A 19,753-nucleotide genomic window follows, 5' to 3' on the forward strand; every position below is an offset into this window, starting at 1 on the left:
TTGTGGCCCGTCCCTGCGCCAATTATTGCTTTATTACTGTTTTCAGTCAGATATAATTCCAGCATTTTCTATAATCTTGATCTTTTCATTGATACCAGATTTTTGTACAAAGATTTGTATATAAAATGACTGTGTACCCACCAGAATACATTCCCCGGCAATTAGAACGTTTAAGATGCAGCTCCTAACCGTCCTTCATTTATTACTTTTGAAAGTGTTTTGTGATTTTTTTGGGGATGTGTTTACAAATCCAATAACAATTCTCATTTAGAGTTGCAAAACACGAAGCCATTTCGAACCGAGACAGATGGCAGCTAAATGAAGTTTAATTAAAGAATGAGTGCTTTGAATCAAATCACTTTTTAAAAAGTACAGTACACTGAGATTCTGGAGAGGTTGCATAAACAGCATCTGGGCGCTTCTGCGAGGAAAAGAGTCAGTAAGACTTTCCCATCAGATAAGGGGCTGGGCGGGCGCAGGGTGGGCGAAGGGAAGAGCGGCCCTTTGTAGGAGACCTCTGTCCTCTGCCTGGACACACCTCCCAAAGCCCAGGCCTCCAGGGACTGGGGGAAACTCACAGGAGGCAACCTCTTGCTTCAAAGTCTTTGGCTTGGATCAGGGGAAGGGGGTGGGAGAGGGGTCCCCACTTCTGCCCTTTCTTTAAGACATAGAGTCTCGCTGTGTTGCCCAGGCTGGAGTGCAGTGGCTCAATCCTCTGCTTTTAGGGAAGCAGGAGGACACGAGGGTTTGCTGCACCGACCCACTTAATTGCACGCCATCTGCACAGTGAGCCTGAAAGAGAACAGATGGGGAGCTTCGCGGGCCTCTGCGCGGATGAAGGAGGATCGGGTTCCCCGGGCCCGCCCTACCCCCGGGCTCTGCGCCCTCTCCATGCACGGGATGGCAGTGCCCGCGGACACAGTCTCAGCCCCGCCGCTCCCGGCCCGGGCAAGAGCCATTTCCGGCTCTGGCCGCGGATCTGAGAGGTGGAGCGGGGGCGGCGGGTCTAGACGACCGAGAGGCGCCAGCGGGCGGTGGCGGGAGGGAGGGGGCGCCAGGTGGGCCGGGCCCGGGGGAAGGAACGGTGGGACAGAAGGCTGGGGACCCCGACACCCTGCGAGGCGCCTGGAACGCCGCACCTAGATGCTTGCACTTGGTGCAAGGAAAGCAAAACAGATTTTAAATCCGTAGTCACAGGATCGCGGGTGGGGGATGGGTTACAGGACGTGAGGGTTGAAGGCAAGGTGACAGCTGCAAGGACTCTTCAGATCATCTTGACTTCATAGGCAGTTTCTGCTTGGAGGTGGTGGCCAGTTGAGGAGGTCACCCCTGCCCCCATCCTGGAGTGGAAAAAGTGGGCCTGGCCCAGGGCAGAGGCTGAGGGTGGAGTGGAGGCGCCTGGTGGCACTGGGAACCACTGGGAGATAGGAGGAGGGTGAGGCTGGCAGCTGACTGGGTGGGGGGTTTGCACCAGCGGAGAGGGGGTGGCTGTGCCAGGCACGTGGTTTCTAGCGTCTTTCCAGGAGGAAGCCTGGTCAGGAAGGCTGGGATGGGGCCTTCCTCCCAGCTCTGGGCATGGATGGGACTGACCCCAAGGGCTGGCAGAAGCCCTGGACTAAAGTTTTGACCATTTCCTCAGCTGATTCAGAACTCAGTCCCTCCAAGCCACAGGCCTCATTCTGGGCCCTGGGTGGACGGTTAGAGCCAGATCCTGGGGCCACCCTGACCCCTGACTCTCCAGAACCCCTCGTCCACCCGATTGGCTGACCCTCTAGTTATTTTCTCCACCTGGCCCAAACCACTGCCATCTCTCTCTCTCTCTCTCTCTCTTTTTTGAGACGGAGTCTCGCTCTGTCGCCCAGGCTGGAGTGCAGTGGTGCGATCTCAGCTCACTGCCAACCTCTGTCTCTTGGGTTCAAGAGATTCTCCTGCCTCAGCCTCCAGAGTAGTTGGGATTACAGGTGTCCACCACCATGCCTGGCTAATTTTTATATTTTTAGTAGAGACCAGGTTTCACCATGTTGGCCAGGCTGGTCTCGAACTCCTGGCCTCAGGGTGATCCACCCACCTCAGCCTCCCAAAGTGCTGGGATTACAGGCATGAGCCACTGCGCCTGGCCTCCACTGCTATCTTCTGTTGGAGCCTCCCAGGTGGTCTTCCGATTTATTCCTCCCTTCCTTCGACGTCTCTCAGCAGGCAGGGGCACCTTTCCAAAATGCAGACCCAGGCCTGGCTCTCCCCCAGGTACTTCCTGTTGTGGTTCTCATTTGCCTTCTGGAAATTGCCTTGGCCCGGCTTATGAGGCCTTCCACGTGGGTCGGTGAGAAAAAGTACGCAGCTCTGTCCCAGAGCGCGTGGCTGGGCAGATGTAACCCAGGCTGGATGTCCGCCTCTGTCCACCACTTCAGCCTGGCACCATGTGTAGGAGACACCTGCTGAGCGTCCTCGGGAACCCTGACCAAGTCCACACCTGCCCTGACATGTCACCTCCAGCCACCCTGCGTCTGCTCTGGCAACACCTTCTTATTCCTGGAATGCACCCAGTCCCTATCCAGCTCCGTTTTTGCCCACATAGCTCTCCTCTTAAACACCCACCTACCTCAGCCCTCCTCTCTTTGTCCGCCCAAAGCCTCACTTGCTCTTCGAGCCTCAGCTTCAAGGACTCTTCCTACTTGCTGCACTAGGTGAGGTCCCCTTGCTTTGTTTTTTTAGAGGCAGGGTCTTGCTCTGTTGCCCATGCTCAAGAGCAGTGGTGCAGTCACGGCTCACTGCAGTGTCAAACTCTTGGTCTCAAACAATCCTCCTGCCTCAGCCTCCAGAGTAGCTGGGAACACAGGCACACACCACTATACCCAGCTAATTAACATTTTTTAGAGAAAGAGTTCCACTATGTTGTCTAGGCTGGTCTCGAACTCCTGGTCTCAAGCGATCCTCCCACCTTGGCCTCCCAAAGCACTGGGATTACAGGCCAGAGCCAATGCACCAGCCTTACTCTGTTTTGTACTCCCTGGCAGCCGCTTCCCAGTCAGGACACTCAGCTGCTTGGCCTCCCAGCCAGAAGGGCAGGGCTCAGTAAATATGTGTCATCCAATAAGCAGGGACTGGGTGCCAGGCCTTGGACGCCTGCCATGCTCTTGTGACTTGTCTTTCTGCCTTTAGTCTTGTCCCTTCCTTCAACTTCCCACCTCCCCCTAAAGTGGTCTTTCTGAGACACAGCTGGGACCCCATCACTCTGCTTGTCGAGTATCCAGAGCTCTATCCAAAATCATCCCAGGCTGGGCATGGTGGCTCACGCCTCTAATCCCAGCACTCTGGGAGGCTGGGGCAGGAGGATGGCTTGAGCCCAGGAATTTGAAGCCAGCCTGGGCAACACAGCCCAAGACCCCATCTCTACAAAAAAATAAAAAAATTAGCTGGGTGTGGTGGCTCATACCTGTAGCCCCAGCTACTCGGGAGGCTGAGGCAGGAGGATTGCTTGAGCCCAGGAGTTTGAGGCTGCAGGAAGGAAGATATGATTGTGCCACTGCATTCCAGCCTGGGGACACAGAAAGAACTTGCCTCTGAAAAAAGAAAACTTGTCCTGCCCCCACTGCCCCCCCCCCCTTTTTTTTGAGATGGAGTTTCATTCTTGTTGCCCAGGCTGGAGTGCAATGGTGCAGTCTCGGCTCACTGCAACCTCTGCCTCCTGGGTCCAAGCAATTTTCCTGCCTCTGCCTTCCAAGTAGCTGGAATTACAGTCGCGCGCCACCACGCCTGGCTAATTTTTTTGTATTTTTAGTAGAGATGGGGTTTCATCACGTTGGCTGGGCTGGTCTCGAACTCCTGACCTCAGGCGATCCGCACACCTTGGCCTCCCAGTATGCTGGGATTACAGGCGTGAGCCACCGCACCCGGTCTACAAACCCCTTTTTGAAGGTGCCTCCCATCCAGCCACAGTGCTTCACCGGGATGGGCCCCTCCCTCTCTGACATTTACCATATTTAACACTTTTTTTTTTTTTTTGAGACAGGTTCTTGCTTTGTCGCCCAGGCTGGAGTGCAGTGGTGTAATCACGACTCACTACAACCTCAACCATCTTTACTCAAGCAATCCTTCTCCTGCCTCAGCCTCCTGGGTAGCTGGACTCCAGGTGTGTGCACCACCACGCCTGGCTAATTTTTGTGGTTTTTTTTTTTTTTTTTTTGAGACGGAGTTTTGTTCTTGTTGCCCCAGCTGCAGTGCAATGGTATGGTCTCAGCTCACTGCAACCTCTGCCTCCCAGGTTCAAGTGATTCTCCTGCCTCAGCCTCCTGAGTAGCTGGGATTACAGGCACCTGCCACCACACCTGGCTAATTTTTGCATTTTTAGTAGAGACGGGGTTTCACCATGTTGGCAAGGCTGGTCTCGAACTCCTGACCTCAGGTGATCCACCCGCCTCGGCCTCCCAAAGTGCTGGGATTACAGGCGTGAGCCATCATGCCCGGCCTCATTTTTGTATTTTCATACAGACAGGGTCTCCCTATGTTGCCCAGGCTAGTCTCAGACTCCTGACCTCAGGTGATTCACCTGCCTCAGCCTCCCAGAGTGCTGGGATTACAGGTGTGAGCCACATTTAACATTTTCTAGAGAAAGGGTTCCACTATGTTGCCTAGTTGGTCTCAATCTCCTGGCCTCAAGCAATCCACCCACCTCGACCTCCCAAAGTGCTGGGATTCCAGGCGTGAGCCACCACGCCCAGCCCCGTGGCTTTTCTTCCGTGGCTTTTCTTCTTGAGGTCACATGCTCCCAGGAGCACAGAGAGCTCTGAGGTCTTCCTGGACACTACCTCTGCTGTGATGAGGAAGGAGGGCCTTGGCAGGCCACCTGAGCTGCATTTCCTGACCCTGTCCCCAGTGACAGCTGCGGCCACAATCCAAATGAGAACATGAAACAGTGACCGTAAAAGTAAAGGCAACACTCTTTTTTTTTTTCTTTTTTTACTTATTTAAAAAGGCCTTGGTGGCAGGAATATAGTGTAAAAATCATTGGAAAAACTAAAAGGCATCGATACATATCCGAATATACATTTTGTACATAAATTACATTTCCTTTAGTCTTTCTGAGTGAGGTCCTGATTCAGTACTGAGGTCTAGTAATTAAGAGGTCCCGGGAGCTGCACGTTCAGGCCGGCATAGTCCACCATGTACATTGGCCATTGCTAGAGAGAGGGACAAAGGGACTGGGTTAGGACTCCAGGTGATGCGGAACAAACCCAAAATGCTTAGTTCTGCTTTTGGAAGGCTTTCTCAGAGGCTATTTACTTATATTTTTTATTTTTTTGAGATGGAGTCTCACTCTTCTGCCCAGGCTGGAGTGCAGTGACACAATCTCGGCTCACTGCAACCTTGGCCCCCCGGGTTCAAGCGAGTCTCCTGCCTCAGCCTCCTGAGTAGCTGGGATTATAGGCGCCCGCAACCATGCCCGGCTAATTTTTCTATTTTTAGTAGAGACGGGGTTTTGCCATGTTGGCCAGGCTGGTCTTGAACTCCTGAACCTCAAGTGATCCGCCTGCCTCGGCCTCCCAAAGTGCTAGGATTACAGGCGTGAGCCACCACACCCAGCCTATTTATTTATTTTTGAGATGGAGTCTCATTCTCTTGCCCAGGCTGGAGTGCAATGGCATGATCTTGGCTCACTGCAGCCTCAATCCCCTCGGGCTCAAATGATCCTCCTGCCCCAGCCTCCCAAGTAGCTGCGACCACAGGCAAGTGCCACCATGCCTGGCTAATTATTATTATTATTATTATTTTTTTTTTTTTCTGAGACAGAGTTTCACTCTTGTCGCCCAGGCTGCAGTGCAATGGCGTGACCTCAGCTCATTGCAACCTCCGCCTCCCAGGTTCAAGCGATTCTCCTACCTCAGCCTCCCGAGTAGCTGGGATTACAGGCATGTGCCACTATGCCCGGCTAATTTTGTATTTTTAGTAGAGAAGGGGTTTCTCCGTGTTGGTCAGGCTGGTCTCAAACTCCTGACCTCAGGTGATCTGCCCACCTTGGTCTCTCAAAGTGCTGGGATTAGAGATGTGAGCCACTGTGCCCGGCCTTTTTTCTTTCCTTTTTAAAAACATTTTATTTATTTATTTATTTATTTATTTTGAGATGGAGTTTCGCTCTTGTTGCCCAGGCTGGAGTGCAATGGCACGATCTCGGCTCACTGCAACCTCCACCTCCCAGGTTCAAGTGATTCTCCTGCCTCAGCCTCCCTAGTAGCTGGGACTACAGGCATGCACCACCACGCCCGGCTAATTTTTGTATTTTTAGTAGAGACGGGGTTTCACCATGTTGGCCAGGCTGGTCTCGAACTCCTGACCTCAGGTAATCCACCCATGTTAGCCTCCCAAAGTGCTGGGATTACAGGTGTGAGCCACCGTGCCTGGCCAGTGACATTTCTTTTTTTTTTTTCTTTTTTGAGAGGGAGTGAGTACCCCATGAGAAGGATGGGCTACCTCTTGGGTGAGACAGGTGGATGCATCTATAACTCCTGAGGCTGGAAGGTCCCCCTTCAAAGCCCAGTGCCTCCCCATCCCCTGGGCCCACATCCCAGAGTAGACGGCCCTGCCCGATGGAGGGGTGAGGGCCACAGAGACGAGTGCTGGAGTCCAAATCTGTGCAACTTTACCACGAGCGAGATCTGGTTGGCCGATGCCACTGAATCCGGGTTAGAGGACGAGGAAGAGGAAGACGAGGAGGAAGAGGACACGGAATTTCCTTCTGAGACCCGCTTTCTCTTGCGCTTGGGAATGCTGCTGTCTTTGGCTGGAAGGAGGGGAAAAGGCTGTTGACACTGGAAGCTGAGGCTTTTCTGTCTCAGCCTCCTGAGCTCCCTGGAAAAGTGTTCTGTCTTAAGATTTTGAGTCCCCCTTTCAGGATTTCAGGCTCCTGGTCCCCTGGGGGTCAGAGCCTACCTGTCCAGAGCCCACATGTCCAGCCTCCTTCCCAAAGCAAGCCCGAGGGCCCACTCTCCCCAGCCTCCTGCTCTTCGTGGCCTGCCTGCCTTTGCTAACAACCGTATCCTCATCCCCATGTGTCCCTCCTCCTCCCCAGCAAGCTCACCCCTCAGGCCCCACGTCCTCTCTCTTACTGTTTTTTTTGAGACGGAGTCTCACTCTGTCACCCAGCCTTGAGTGCAGTGGCGCGATCTCGGCTCACTGCAACCTCCACCTCCTGGGTTCAAGAGATTCTAGTGCCCGAGCCTCCCAAGTAGCTGGGATTATAGTCATCTGCCATCACGCCCAGCTAATTTTTTTGTATTTTTAGTAGAGATGGGGTTTCACCACGTTGGGCAGGCAGCTCTTGAACTCCTGACCTCAAGTGATCCATCCACCGTGGCCTCCCAAAGTGCTGGGATTATAGGCATGAGCCATCGAACCTGGCCTATATTGTTTTTTAGGGTCTCACTCTGTTGCCCAGGCTGCAGTGCAGTGGTGCAATCGTAGCTCACTGCAGCCTCCAAATCCTGGGCTCAAGCAACCCTTCCACCTCAGGTTCCCAAGTAGCTGGGACTATAGGTGCACATCCTCATGCCTGGCTAACTTTTTGTATTTTTGCATCATTATGTTGCCCAGGCTGGTCTCAAATTCCCAACCTCAAGCAATCCTCCTGCCTCAGCCTCCCCAAATGCTGAGATTACAGGCATGAGCCACCGTGCCTGGCTCATGGCAACAATATTAATCGCATTCTCAGTTTCTGAGTATTTTCTGGGTGCTGGGCACTGTGCTAAATGCTTTGCACATTGTCTCCTGGGATCCTCCCAGCAACCCTCCAAGATCCTATTCACATTTCACTCATGAGCACCCGAAGGGGCAGGGCTGTTAAAGGACTTTCTCCAAGGCCAAGTCTGCGTGGCTCCAGAGGCCACATTCTTTCCTGGGCTCTTTAAGGCTGCGAGGGGATGTGGGGCCCCAGGAGAGGCTCTGGAAGTTCTGGGGAGGCTGGGACTGCAGGCTAGGTGGTCCAGGGAGGGCATAAAGAGGACCTGGGGCCGGGCGCAGTGGCTCACACTGGTAATCCCAGCACTTTGGGAGACCAAGGTGGGTGGATTGACTGAGGTCAGGAGTTCGAGACCAGCCTGGCCAACATGGTGAAGGTGAAACCCTGTCTCTACTAAAATACAAAAAAATTGTATTGCTATGGTTATCACTAATGTATGGTGGTCCTGAGTGGAGAGTTCACAGGTGCAAGTAGACAGGCAGTGCCCCAGTGAAAGAAACTCTGGTTTAGAATCAGAAGTCCTAAGTTCAGATTTCACTGTGGCCGCTTACTATTATCACTGTGTGAATCTGGGAAAACTGATGAACCTCTCTGAGTCTCACATCACTGTGAGACTCAAAAAACACCGCATGCATAAAAAAACCCAGCACCTAGTTCAGCACGGAGCAGGGGTTGGCAGGTGTTTTTGCGGTTGCTGGATTAACTTGAGGTGAAGATGTAAGCACGTCCTGATTGGATGGGTTACTGCATAGAAACCTCGCCCAGCCCAATAAAGAAGGACTTTTTTTTTGTCTTTTTGAGACAAGGTCTCACTCTGTCACCCATGCTGGAGTGCAGTGGTGTGGTCTTGGCTCACTGCAACCTCCACCTCCCAAGCTCAAGCGATCCTCCTGCCTCAGCCTCCCTACAGGTGCACACCACCCTGCCTGGCTAATTTTTTGTAGAGATGGGGTCTCTGTATGTTGCCCAGTCTGGTCTTGAACTCCTGGGCTCAAAGAATTCTCCTGCTTCAGCCTCCCAAAGTGCTGGGATTACAGAGTTGAGCCACTGCACTCAGCCCACCGGAAGGGTCTTAATGACACAGAGTAAGGGCAGGCTGGGTCCATGGGGTAAATGTCTCTTCAACTGGTGGAGAAAAGTCAGAAACTGGGGGTCTGTGATGAGGCATAGAGACCCTGGGAAAGAGAAGACCCTGGAGGCAGAAGGAGCCCAGGCTATGAGTCAGAGGGATTTTTGTGGGAGATTCCACATGAAAAAGAAGTCAGAGGCTGCCCCACCCTCTGCCTCAGACTGGTCCATGGGCTGTGGCCATCCTTGAGTCACCATGAGGGATGGCCACACTGGAGGGAGTGGTGGATGTGGGTGACAGTATCCACCCTCTGGGCATCTGTCCCAAATCCTCCTGAGGCTTTCATGTGGCCTTCTGTGTCTCTGCCATGTTTTTTTTTTTGGTTTTTTTTTTGAGACAGAGCCTGGCTGTGTTCCCCAGGCTGGAGTACAGTAGTGCGATCTCGGCTCACTGCAACTGTTGCTTCCTGGGTTCAAATGATTCTCCTGCCTCAGTCTCCTGAGTGACTTGGATTACAGGCGCCCACCACCACCCCCGGCTAATTTTTTTTTGGATTTTAGTAGAGACAGGGTTTCGTCATGTTGGCCAGGCTGGTCTTGAACTCCTGACCTCAAGTGATCCACCTGCCTCCCTGCCTCAGCCTCCCAAAAGTGTTGGGATTACAGGCGTGAGCCACTGCGCCCAGCCTCGTCTCTGCCTTTGACCTGAGAGTAAACCAAATCGCCTCCAGATCCGTGTGTTCAGTGCCAGGCCTGACCCTTGTAACTGGCTTTTTTTTTCTGGAAACAGGGTCTCACTCTGTCGCCCAGGCTGGAGCGCAGTGGCACAATCATAGCTCACTGCAGCCTCCACCTTCCGGCCTCAAGCACTCCTCCTGCCTCATCCTCTTGAGTTGCTGGGACAACAGGTACGTGCCACCATGCCTGGCTAATTTTTAATTTTTTTTGCAGAGACGGGGGGGTCTCACTTTATGGTCCAGGCTTTGACCAGCTCTTGATGGAAGGAGGTGGCTTCTAGCTGGGCTGTGCCACCCCAGGCTGTGGAGTTCCAGGTGAACCTGGTCCTGACAGGAATCAGGGCCTTGGGTCTCAGGTCAGGTTGTGGCGTGGACTTGCTGAATCCTATCACTGTCCCCGCTGAGCAACCATACTGGGCCGTGTGGCCCACGGTGGTCTATTGTTCAGATGGGTGGTCCTGAGAGCAGGGTCTACACAGTGTCTGACTATGTGGCCTGGGCAAGTCCCTGGGCATCTCTGTGCCTCAGCTTCCCAGCTGTACAATGAGGTGGGGTAAGATTAGATCAGTATTTTTTTTCTTCTTTTTTTATTTCTTAGGAGATGGGGTCTCGGCCAGGCACAGTGGCTTGCGCCTGTAATCCCAGCACTTTGGGATGCTGGGGTGGGAGGATCACTTGAGGTCAGGTGTTTGAGACCAGCCTGGCCAACATGGTGAAACCTCGCCTCTACTAAAAATACAAAAAATGAGCTGGGTGTGGTGGTGCATGCCTGAAGTCCCAGCTACTTGGGAGGCTAAGGCATGAGAATTGCTTGAACTCAGGAGGCAGAGGTTGCAGTGAGCCAAGACTGCAAGATTGACTCCAGGCTCAGCGACAGAGCGAGACTCTGTCTTGAAAAGAAAAAGAGAAAAAAAAAAAAAAAAAGGCCGGGAGCAGTGGCTCACGCCTGTAATCCCAGCACTTTGGGGGGGCCGAGGTGGGCAGATCATGAGGTCATGAGTTCGAGAGCAGCCTGGCCAACACGGTGAAACCCTGTCTCTACTAAAAATACAAAAAAATAGCTGGGTGTGGTGGCAGGCGCCTGTAATCCCAGCTACTTGGGAAGCTGAGGCAGGAGAATCGCTTGAACCCGGGAGGCGGAGGTTGCAGTGAGCTGAGATCGTGCCACTGCACTCCAGCCTGGGCGACAGAGCGAGACGCTGTCTCAGGGGGAAAAAAAAAAAAGAGAGAGATGGGGTCTCATTCTGTCATCCAGGCAGGACGGCATAATCATAGCTCACTGCAGCCTTAAACTCTTGGGCTCAAGTGATCCTCCGGCCTCAGCCTCCTGTGTAGCTGGGACTACAAGTGCCTACTACTATGCCCGGCTAATTTTTAGAAAAAACTTTTTGGTCTACGGCCATACCACCCTGAACGTGCCCGATCTTGCCTGATCTCAGGAGCGAAGCAGGGTCGGGCCTGGTTAGTACTTGGATGGGAGAAGACACTTTTTGTAGAGACAAGGTCTCACTATGTTGCCCAGGTTGGTCTCAAACTCCTGGACTCAAGCAATCCTCCCACTTAGGCCTCCCAAACTGCTGGGATTAGAGGCGTGAGCCACCACACCTGGCCAATCAATGTTTCTTTTTCTTTTTCTTTTTGAGACAGAGTCTTGCTCTGTCACCCAGCCTGGAGGGCAGTGGTGTGATCTCGACTCACTGCAACCTCTGCCTCCTGGGCTAAAGTGATTTTCCCACCTCAGACTCCCAAGAGCTGGGACTATAGGCGTGCACCACCATGCTAGGCTAATATTTTTTTCTTTTTCTTTTTCTTTTTCTTTTTTTTTTTTGAGACAGAGTCTTGCTCTGTTGCTCAGGCTGGAGTGCAGTGGCATAATTTTGGCTCACTGCAACCTCTGTCTCCTAGGTTCAAGCGATCCTCCTACCTCAGCACCCCAGTAGTTGGGATTACAGGCACGCGCCACCATGCCTGGCTAATTTTTGTATTTTTAGTAGAGACATTGTTTAGCATGTTGAACAGGCTGGTCTCGAACTCTTGACCTCAGGTGATCCACCCACCTTGGCCTCCCAAAGTGCTGTGATTACACGCGTGAGCCACCACGCCCAGCCCTAATTTTTCTATTTTCAGTTGAAATTGGGTTTCATCATGTTGGCTAGTCTGGACTCGAACTCCTGATCTCAAGTGATATGCCTGCCTCGGCCTCCCAAAGTGCTGGGATTACAGGTGTGAGCCTCCGCGCCTGGCCCAGTCAGTGTTTCTTAATCGGGTGCACATCATAGTCACTAGGGAGTACTTTCTCCCAAGTCCCATCATACACCTTAATCAGAACCATCATGCCAGGTGGCCCCCAGGTGCCTAGTGAAAGGTTCTGTATAACCCGCAGATGCCAGCAGAACGGAGGGGGTCCGGCCAGTCTCGGGCAGTGCCTGCCTGCCTCACCCCTGTTGGTCACGTGCTACCCCTCTGCTACCCAGGAGGCCTCCATGATCCTCCCTGAGGCCCAGCCTGCGTCTTGTCCTTCTAGCTGACCTCATACACTCATTGGTGCTATGGCAGGGCCTCCTCTCTGCAGGCACCTGCAGATTTCCGGGGGCCTCTTGGGGATACCTGGCTCTGTTCATAAAGACCTCAGGCTCCCTGGGGAGGCCCCAGAGTGGAGAGGGGCTATGTTTTTCTCAAGGTGGTCAGCCATCTATTGCATACCCACCTGGACCACATCTATCTCTGCCTTTAAAAAATTTTTTTATTAAAATTTTTTTTTTTTAGAGACAGGGTCTCGCTCTGTTGCTCAGGCTGGAGTGCAGTGCTATACTCATAACTCATTGCAGCCTCCAACTCCTGGTATCTCTGCCTTTTTCTTTCTTTTCTTTTCTTTCTTTTTTTTTTTTTTTTTTTGAGATGGAGTCTTGCTCTGTCACCCAGGCTGGAGTGCAGTGGTGCGATCTCAGTTCACTGCAACCTCTGCCTCCCGGGTTCACGCAATTCTCCTGCCTCAGTCCCCTGAGTAGCTGGGATTACAGGTGCTCACCACCACGCCCCGCTAATTGTTGTATTTTTAGTAAAGACGGGGTTTCACCATGTTGCTCAGGCTGGTCTTGAACTCCTGACCTCAAGTGATCTGCCTGCCTCGGCCTCCCAAAGTGCTGGGATTACAGGCATGCGCCACTGCGCCCGGCTCTACCTTTTTTCAAAAGGAACAGTCTCTAGTCCCCACCGGGCAGAAGGGTGGCTTCTTCACCTCCGACTCACCTGGCACCTTGGCATCATTGCAGATTTCTGCAAAGGGTCTGAAAAAGAAAGAAATGAGGTGGCAGTTAGAAAATGAGGTTTTCCCCTCCTTTTTTTTTTTTGAGATGGAGTCTCACTCGGTCGCCCAGGCTGAAGTGTAGTGGCGCAATTTCGGCTCACTGCAGCCTCCACCTCCTGGGTTCACGCCGTTCTCCTGTCTCAGCCTCCCGAGTAGCTGGGACTACAGGCGTCCGCCACCATGCCTGGCTAAGTTTTATATTTTTAGTAGAGATGGGGTTTCACCATGTTGGCCAGGTTGGTCTTGAACTCCTGACCTCAGGTGATCTGCCTGCCTCTGCCTCCCAAAGTGCTGGGATTACAGGCATGAGCCATTGCGTCTGGCGTTTTCCCCTCCTTCTCACCTGCTCCCTGAGATGTGCTGCTGCTGCTGCTGGGGGAGCCCGGTAAGACCGAAATAAAAATGGGGGGCACACCGTCCCAACAGAGCATCCCCCATGTAGGCCCTGGATGATGGGCCTGTGCTGGCAAATCTTTCCTCTGGGTCTGCTGTCCTCATCTATAAAGCGAGGATGTTGTCTGACCAAGTGATCAGAAATGTGTGCCCAGATTTATGCAAGTGGATATTCATCCCAGCATTATTATCAATTATTATTTTTGAGACAGAGTCTCACTCTTTTGCCCAGGCTGGAGTTCAGTGCTGCCATCCTAGCTCACTGCAGCCTCGAACTCCTGGGCTCAGTCGATCCTCCTGCCTCAGCCTCCCAGTAGCTAGGAATGCAGATGCACACCACCATGCCCGGCTAATTTTTATTTTTATTAATTAATTTTTTTTTTGAGATGGAGTCTTGCTTTGTTGTCCAGACTGGTGTGCTGTGGTGTGGTCTCAGCTCACTGCAACCTCCACCTCCCGGGTTCAAGCGATTGTCCTGCCTCAGCCTCCCCAGTAGCTGAGATTACAGGCGTGTACCACCATGCCCGGCTAATTTTTTGTATTTTTAGTAGAGATGGGATTTCACTATGTTGGCCAGGCTGGTCTCGAAATCCTGACCTCGTGAACTGCCCACCTTGGCCTCCCAAAGTGCTGGGATTACAGGCACAAGCCACCACGCCCAGCCTATTTTTATTTTTTGAGACAGAATCTTACTCTGTCGCCCAGGCTGGAGTGCAGTGGTGCGGTCTTGGCTCACTGCAACCTCTGCCTCCCAGGTTCAAGCAATTCTCCTGTCTTAGTCTCCTGAGTAGCTGGGACTACAGGTGCATGCCACCACACTTGGCTAATTTTTTTTTTTTTTTCTTTTTTGAGATGGAATCTCGCACTGTCATCCAGGCTGGAGTGCAGTGAGACTATCTTGGCTCACTGCAAGCTCCGCCTCCCAGGTTCACGCCATTCTCTTGCCTCAGCCTCCTGAGTAGCTGGAACTACAGGTTCCCTCCACCATGCCCGGCTAACTTTTTGTATTTTTAGTGGAGACGGGGTTTCACCATGTTAGCCAGGATGGTCTCGATCTCTTGAGCTTGTGATCCGCCAGCCTCAGCCTCCCGAAGTGCTGGGATTACAGGCATGAGCCACTGTGCCTGGCCCAATTTTTGTATTTTTTTTTTTTTTAGTAGAGATGAGGTTTCACCATATTGGTCAGGCTGGTCTCGAACTCCTGACCTCAGGTGATCCACCCACCTTGGCCTCCCAAAGTGCTGGGAGTACAGGTGTGAGCTACCACACCTGGCCGTTTTCCTGCATTTTCTAGTTGTTACTTCAGGGGGTGAACTGTCTGTGGGAGAAAGAAAACCTCCACTTTTTGATTTTGAACAATTTGTTTTTTTTTGACACATGCAAATATTATCTTAATTGTAAAAAACATGTAGGCCAGGCACAGTGGCTCATGTTTGTAATCCCAGCACTTTGGGAGGCCAAGACAGGCGGATCACTTAAGGTCAGGAGTTCCAGACCAGCCTGGCCAACATGGTGAAACCCTGTCTCTATAAAAATACAAAAATTAGCCAGGTGTAGTGGCGGGCGCCTGTGATCCCAGCTATTTGGGAGGCTGAGGCATGAGAATTGCTTGAATCCGGGAGGCAGAGGTTACAGTGAGCCAAGATGGCGCCACTGCACTCCAGCCTGGGCGATAGAGCAAGACCTCATCTCAAAAAAACGAAGAAACAAAACACATAATATAACATTGAAGGCGGGCCGGGCATGGTGGCTCAAGCTTGTAATCCCAGCACTTTAGGAGGCCGAGGTGGGCAGATCACTTGAGGTAGGGAGTTTGAGACCAGCCTGACCAACATAGAGAAACCCTGTCTCTATTAAAAATACAAAATTAGCTGGGGTGGTGGTGCATGCCTGTAATCCCAGCTACTCGGGAGGCTGAGGCAGGAGAATTGCTTGAATCTGGGAGGTGGAGGTTGCAGTGAGCTGAGATCGCGCCATCGCACTCTAGCCTGAGTAACAAGAGCAAAACTCCATCTTAAAAAAAAAAGAAAGAAATACACCACAGGCCAGGTGTGGTGGCTGACCCCCATAATCCCAGCACTTTGAAAGGCCGATGTGGGAGGATGGCTTGAGCCCAGAAGTTCGAGACTAGCCTGTGCAATACAAAAAAAAAGAAAAAAAAAAAAAGGCGGGGGCGGGGCTGGGCGTGGTGACTCATGCCTGTAATCACAGCACTTTGGGAGGCTGAGGCGGGTGGATCACCTGAGGTCAGGAGTTTGAGACCAGCCCGACCAATATGGTGAAACCCCGTCTTTACTAAAAATACAAAAAAAAAAAATTAGCCAGGTGTAGTGGTGTGTGCCTGTAGTGCCAGCTACTTGGGAGTCTGAGAAAGGAGAATTGCTTGAACCTGGGAGGTGGAGGTTGCAGTGAGCTGAGATCACGCCACTGCACTCCAGCCAGTGCAACAGAACGAGAGTCCATCTCAAAAAGAAAGTAATAATATATTAATAAAATAATAATTTAAAAATATAAAGAAATGCATCAGTGTTGACTTTCAGTAGGAGAGTTACAGCTATCTTCTTTTGTTCTATCTTTTTGTATTTTCCAGGTTGCTTTGTGTATTATTCTGAAAATAATCAAATAATCTATTGTATTAAAAAAAAGACTGGGCTGCACAGTTTGGGTGCAGTGGCTCACGCCTGTAACCCCAGCACTTTGGGAGGCCGAGGTGGGAGGATCACTTGAGCTTAGGAGTTCAAGACCAGCCTGGGCAATACAGTGAGACCCTGTTGAGGCTGCACTGGGCCATGATCATACCTCTGTACTCCTGCCTGGGCAACAGAGTGAGACCCTGTCTCAAAACAAAAACCAAAACCCAAAAGATTGTAAGGATATATGGTATAATAGTAATAACGGAGGCTGGGTGCAGTGACTCATGCCTGTAATCCCAGCACTTTGGGAGGCTGAGGCGGGCAGATCACTTCAGGTCAGGAGTTCGAGACTAACCTGGCCAACAGGGTGAAACTCCATCTCTACCAAAAAATACAAAAATTAGCCGGTGTGGTGGTGCACACCTGTAATCCCAGCTACTTGGGAGGCTGAGGCACGAGAATCGGTTGAACTCAGGAGGTGAAGCTTGCAGTGAGCTGAGATCATGCCACTGCACTCCAGCCTGGGCGACAGAGCAAGACTCTGTCTCAAAAAAAAAAAAAAGAGAATCACTGAGACCATGGAATTATAATTATTCTAAAAAATATAATAAATATTCATATTTAAATATAAACATATTTAAATATAAATATGTTAAAAATCAGAATTGTATAGTCAGAAAAAGTCAAATTTAATTAAAACATGTTTCATTTTTGTTTTTTCCCCAACGAACAAATGTAATATCTAAAAAAAATCTTTAAAAATAAGTAAATGTCCTTGAGTATTGAAGTTGTATGTTTCAGGAGAAAGAGGCAGCAACTATTACAGTACACCTGGGTCTGGATCCCAGCTGACCCACCGTGACCTTGACTTTTACCCTCCCCATGGCCGCGCCATCTGTGTTCCCTGTTCCAGAGGCCGGGCACTCACTGGAGCTGGTTAATGATGACCATGCGGACATGCTCTCGGGCCTTCAGGATCTTCTCCAGCCGGTGGATGTCGTATGTGTTGGGGTTCCGGAAGGGGATGTCATCAGGCAGACCCGTGACCTCCACGGCGTCTGGGCTATCCCGGATTAGTTTATAAGGGACCAGCACCGGCCGGTTCAGGCCCAGGGCCTCACCTAGAGGGCACGGGAAGTCACAGTGAGGAAAGATGTCTCCTGCCAATGGCAAAGCCCTCTAGGGAAAGGGCTGGAGTCTGGTCCGCCCTAGCCCAGCAGCCATCACACCCAGAGAGTTTAAAAATCAAGATCCTGGCCAGGCGCAGTGGCTCACGCCTGTAATCCCAGCACTTCGGGAGGCTGAGGCAGGAGGATCATGAGGTCAGAGATCGAGACCATCCTGGCTAACATGGTAAAACCTCGTCTCTACTAAAAAAATAAAAATAAATTAGCCGGGCGTGGTGGTGGGCGCCTGTAGTCCCAGCTACTCGTGAGGCTGAGGCAGGAGAATGACGTGAACCCAGGAGGTGGAGCTTGCAGTGAGTGGAGATCCCGTCACTGCACTCCAGCCTGGGCAACAGAGCGAGACTCTGTCTCCAAAAAAAAAAAAAAAAAAAAAATTCAAGACCTACAGGCTGGGCATGGTGGCTCACACCTGTAATCCTGGCACTTTGGGAGGCCAAGGCAGGAGGATCGCTTGAACTCAGAAGATCAAGACCAGTCTGGGCAACATAGTGAAACCTTGTCTCTACTAAAAATAGAAAAATTAGCCAGGACTGTTGGTGCACGCTTGTAGTCCCAGCTACTTGGGAGGCTGAGGCAGGAGGATCACCTAGGCCCAGGAGGTGGAGGCTGCAGTGAGCGGAGATACACCACTGTACTCCAGCTTGGGCAACAGAGTGAGACCCTGTTTTAAAAAAAAAATCAACATACACAAAATGTGGGTCACGGGCAGAGGAGCAGGCAGCCAGCTGGGGGCTCCTGAAAGCGAGGCTGGCTGCAGAGGGAGGCCCCCCACCACCCCCGGGAGGAGGGCTTGGTGTGCTGATCCTGACCACAGGCACTAACCGTATTTCTCGTTGAAGAGTTCCTTCACCTGCTCCCGCAGGATCACCTTCTCCCCGAGTCTGTTGGCGTCATCTTCATCTACAAGAGGAAGACAAGGGGGCATAAGAGTTGGCACCGGCTTGGCCACTGGACCTGCTGCTTCTCCCACCAGGTGTCCCTGACCTGCCAAAACATTACATTTTCTGCAGGGCCAACCCACTCCTATGTAGCTGTTTTTTTTTTTTTTCTTTTGAGACAGAGTCTCGCTCTGTTGCCCAGGCTGGAGTGCAGTGGTGTGATCTCAGCTCACTGCAACCTCTGCCTTCTGGGTTCAAGCGAATTCTCCTGCCTCACCATCCCAAGTAGCTGGGATCACAGGCACGTGCCACCATGCCCAGCTAATTTTTGTATTTTTAGTAGAGATGGGGTTTCACCATGTTGCCCAGGCTGGTCTCAAACTCCTGGGCTCAGGTGATCCACCCGCCTCAGCCTCCCAAAGTGCTGGGATTATAGGCGTGAGCCACTGTGACCGGCTGCAGCTGGTTTCTAGCCTCAGTTGTTGGTCTGTCCATCCATCCATTTTTCTTTTTTTGAGACTCGGTCTTGCTCTGTCACCCAGGCTGGAAGGCAGCAGTGGATCATAGATAGCTCACGGCAGCCTCCAACTCTCAGGCTCAAGTGATCCTCCTGCCTTAGCCTCCTGAGTAGCTGGGAATACAGATGTGTGCCACCATGCCTAATTTTTTAAAGTTTTTGTACAGATGGAGTCTCGTTATGTTGCCCAGGCTGAAGTGATCCTCTTGCTTTGCCCTCCCAAAGTTCAGGAATTACAGATGTGAGCCACGGTGGCCAGCCCATCCCACATTTTTTTTATCAGTGTCCCCAGCACAGGCCCTGTGTTGGGCACAAAGCAACCTAAAAGGAAGAGGCAGGGCTGCTTCCCTGAGGGGCTGGCTCCCAGCCAGAGGGGGTGTCATCTGGTCACCAAAGTACAACAGGACACACTTAGGAGACAAGGGGCATGAATCAGGGTGCCCACCCTGTCTGGGCAAGTCTGGGGAGACCTCCCCCAGGAGAGAAGGTTGCTTGAATGGGCTCTCAAGGCCTGACATGGTGGCTCATGCCTATAATCCCAGCACTTTGGGAGGCAGAGGCAGACAGATCACTGGAGGCCAGGAGTTTGAGACCATTCTGGCCAACATGGTGAAACCCTGTCTGTACGAAAAATACAAAAAGATTAGCTGGGTGTGGTGGCGGACACCTGTAGTCCCAGCTATTCAGGAGGGTGAGGTAGGAGAATCGCTTGAGCCTGGGAGGTGGAGGTTGCAGTAAGCAGAGATCACATCACTGCAGTCCAGCCTGGGAGACAGAGATCTGTCTCAAACAAAAATGAAAACAAACAAAAAAACCGGGCTCCAAAAAGGCAGGTAGGAGTTTGTGAAGGATGGAGTGGCAGTGGGAAGACACCGGGGCAGAAGAACCAGCCATGCATAGGCACTGAAGCATGAAAGATCTCGTGTTGGCCGGGTGCGGTGGCTCACGCCTGTAACCCCAGCACTGCGGGAGGCTGAAATGGGCAGATCACCAGAGGTCAGGAGTTCGAGACCACCCTGGCCAACACAGCGAAACCCCGTCTCTACTAAAAATAAAAAAATTAGCCGAGTGTGGTGGCGGGCACCTGTAATCCCAACTACTCAAGAGGTTGAGAAGAACTGCTTGAACCCAGGAGGCGGAGGTTGTAGTGAGCTGAGATCATGCCACTGCACTCCAGCCTGGGCAACAAGAGCGAAACTCTGTCTCAAAAAAAAAAAAAAGAAAAGAAAAAAAAAAAAAAGAGAAAGATCCCGTGTCCTGGAAGTGGCTGAACTTTGGGGTGGTACAGGGGAGATGACTGATGG

The 19,753-nt window shown here is 51.8% G+C and overlaps 1 protein-coding gene across 13 annotated transcripts in view; it reads right to left on the reverse strand.

Annotated features, from left to right (window-relative positions):
• Nucleotides 1-4,926: 4,926 nt before the first annotated feature.
• Nucleotides 4,927-19,753, reverse strand: part of GTF2IRD1 (GTF2I repeat domain containing 1) — a 150,759-nt gene continuing 135,932 nt past the window's right edge. For 8 of the 13 annotated variants that reach the window (XM_054496629.2, XM_054496627.2, XM_063668264.1 and 5 more), the window contains 5 exons: nt 17,877-17,954; nt 16,796-16,988; nt 12,784-12,821; nt 6,639-6,775; nt 4,940-5,177 (listed from right to left, as the gene is read on the reverse strand). In XM_054496629.2, coding sequence (XP_054352604.1) covers nt 5,109-5,177; nt 6,639-6,775; nt 12,784-12,821; nt 16,796-16,988; nt 17,877-17,954 — 515 coding nt within the window. In that variant the 3' untranslated portion in view covers nt 4,940-5,108. The other 5 variants (XM_054496626.2, XM_063668257.1, XM_063668265.1 and 2 more) reach the window with 2 other exon arrangements.

This window comes from Pongo pygmaeus, chromosome 6 (genome assembly GCF_028885625.2).
Source record: "Pongo pygmaeus isolate AG05252 chromosome 6, NHGRI_mPonPyg2-v2.0_pri, whole genome shotgun sequence".
Lineage (NCBI taxonomy): Eukaryota > Metazoa > Chordata > Mammalia > Primates > Hominidae > Pongo > Pongo pygmaeus.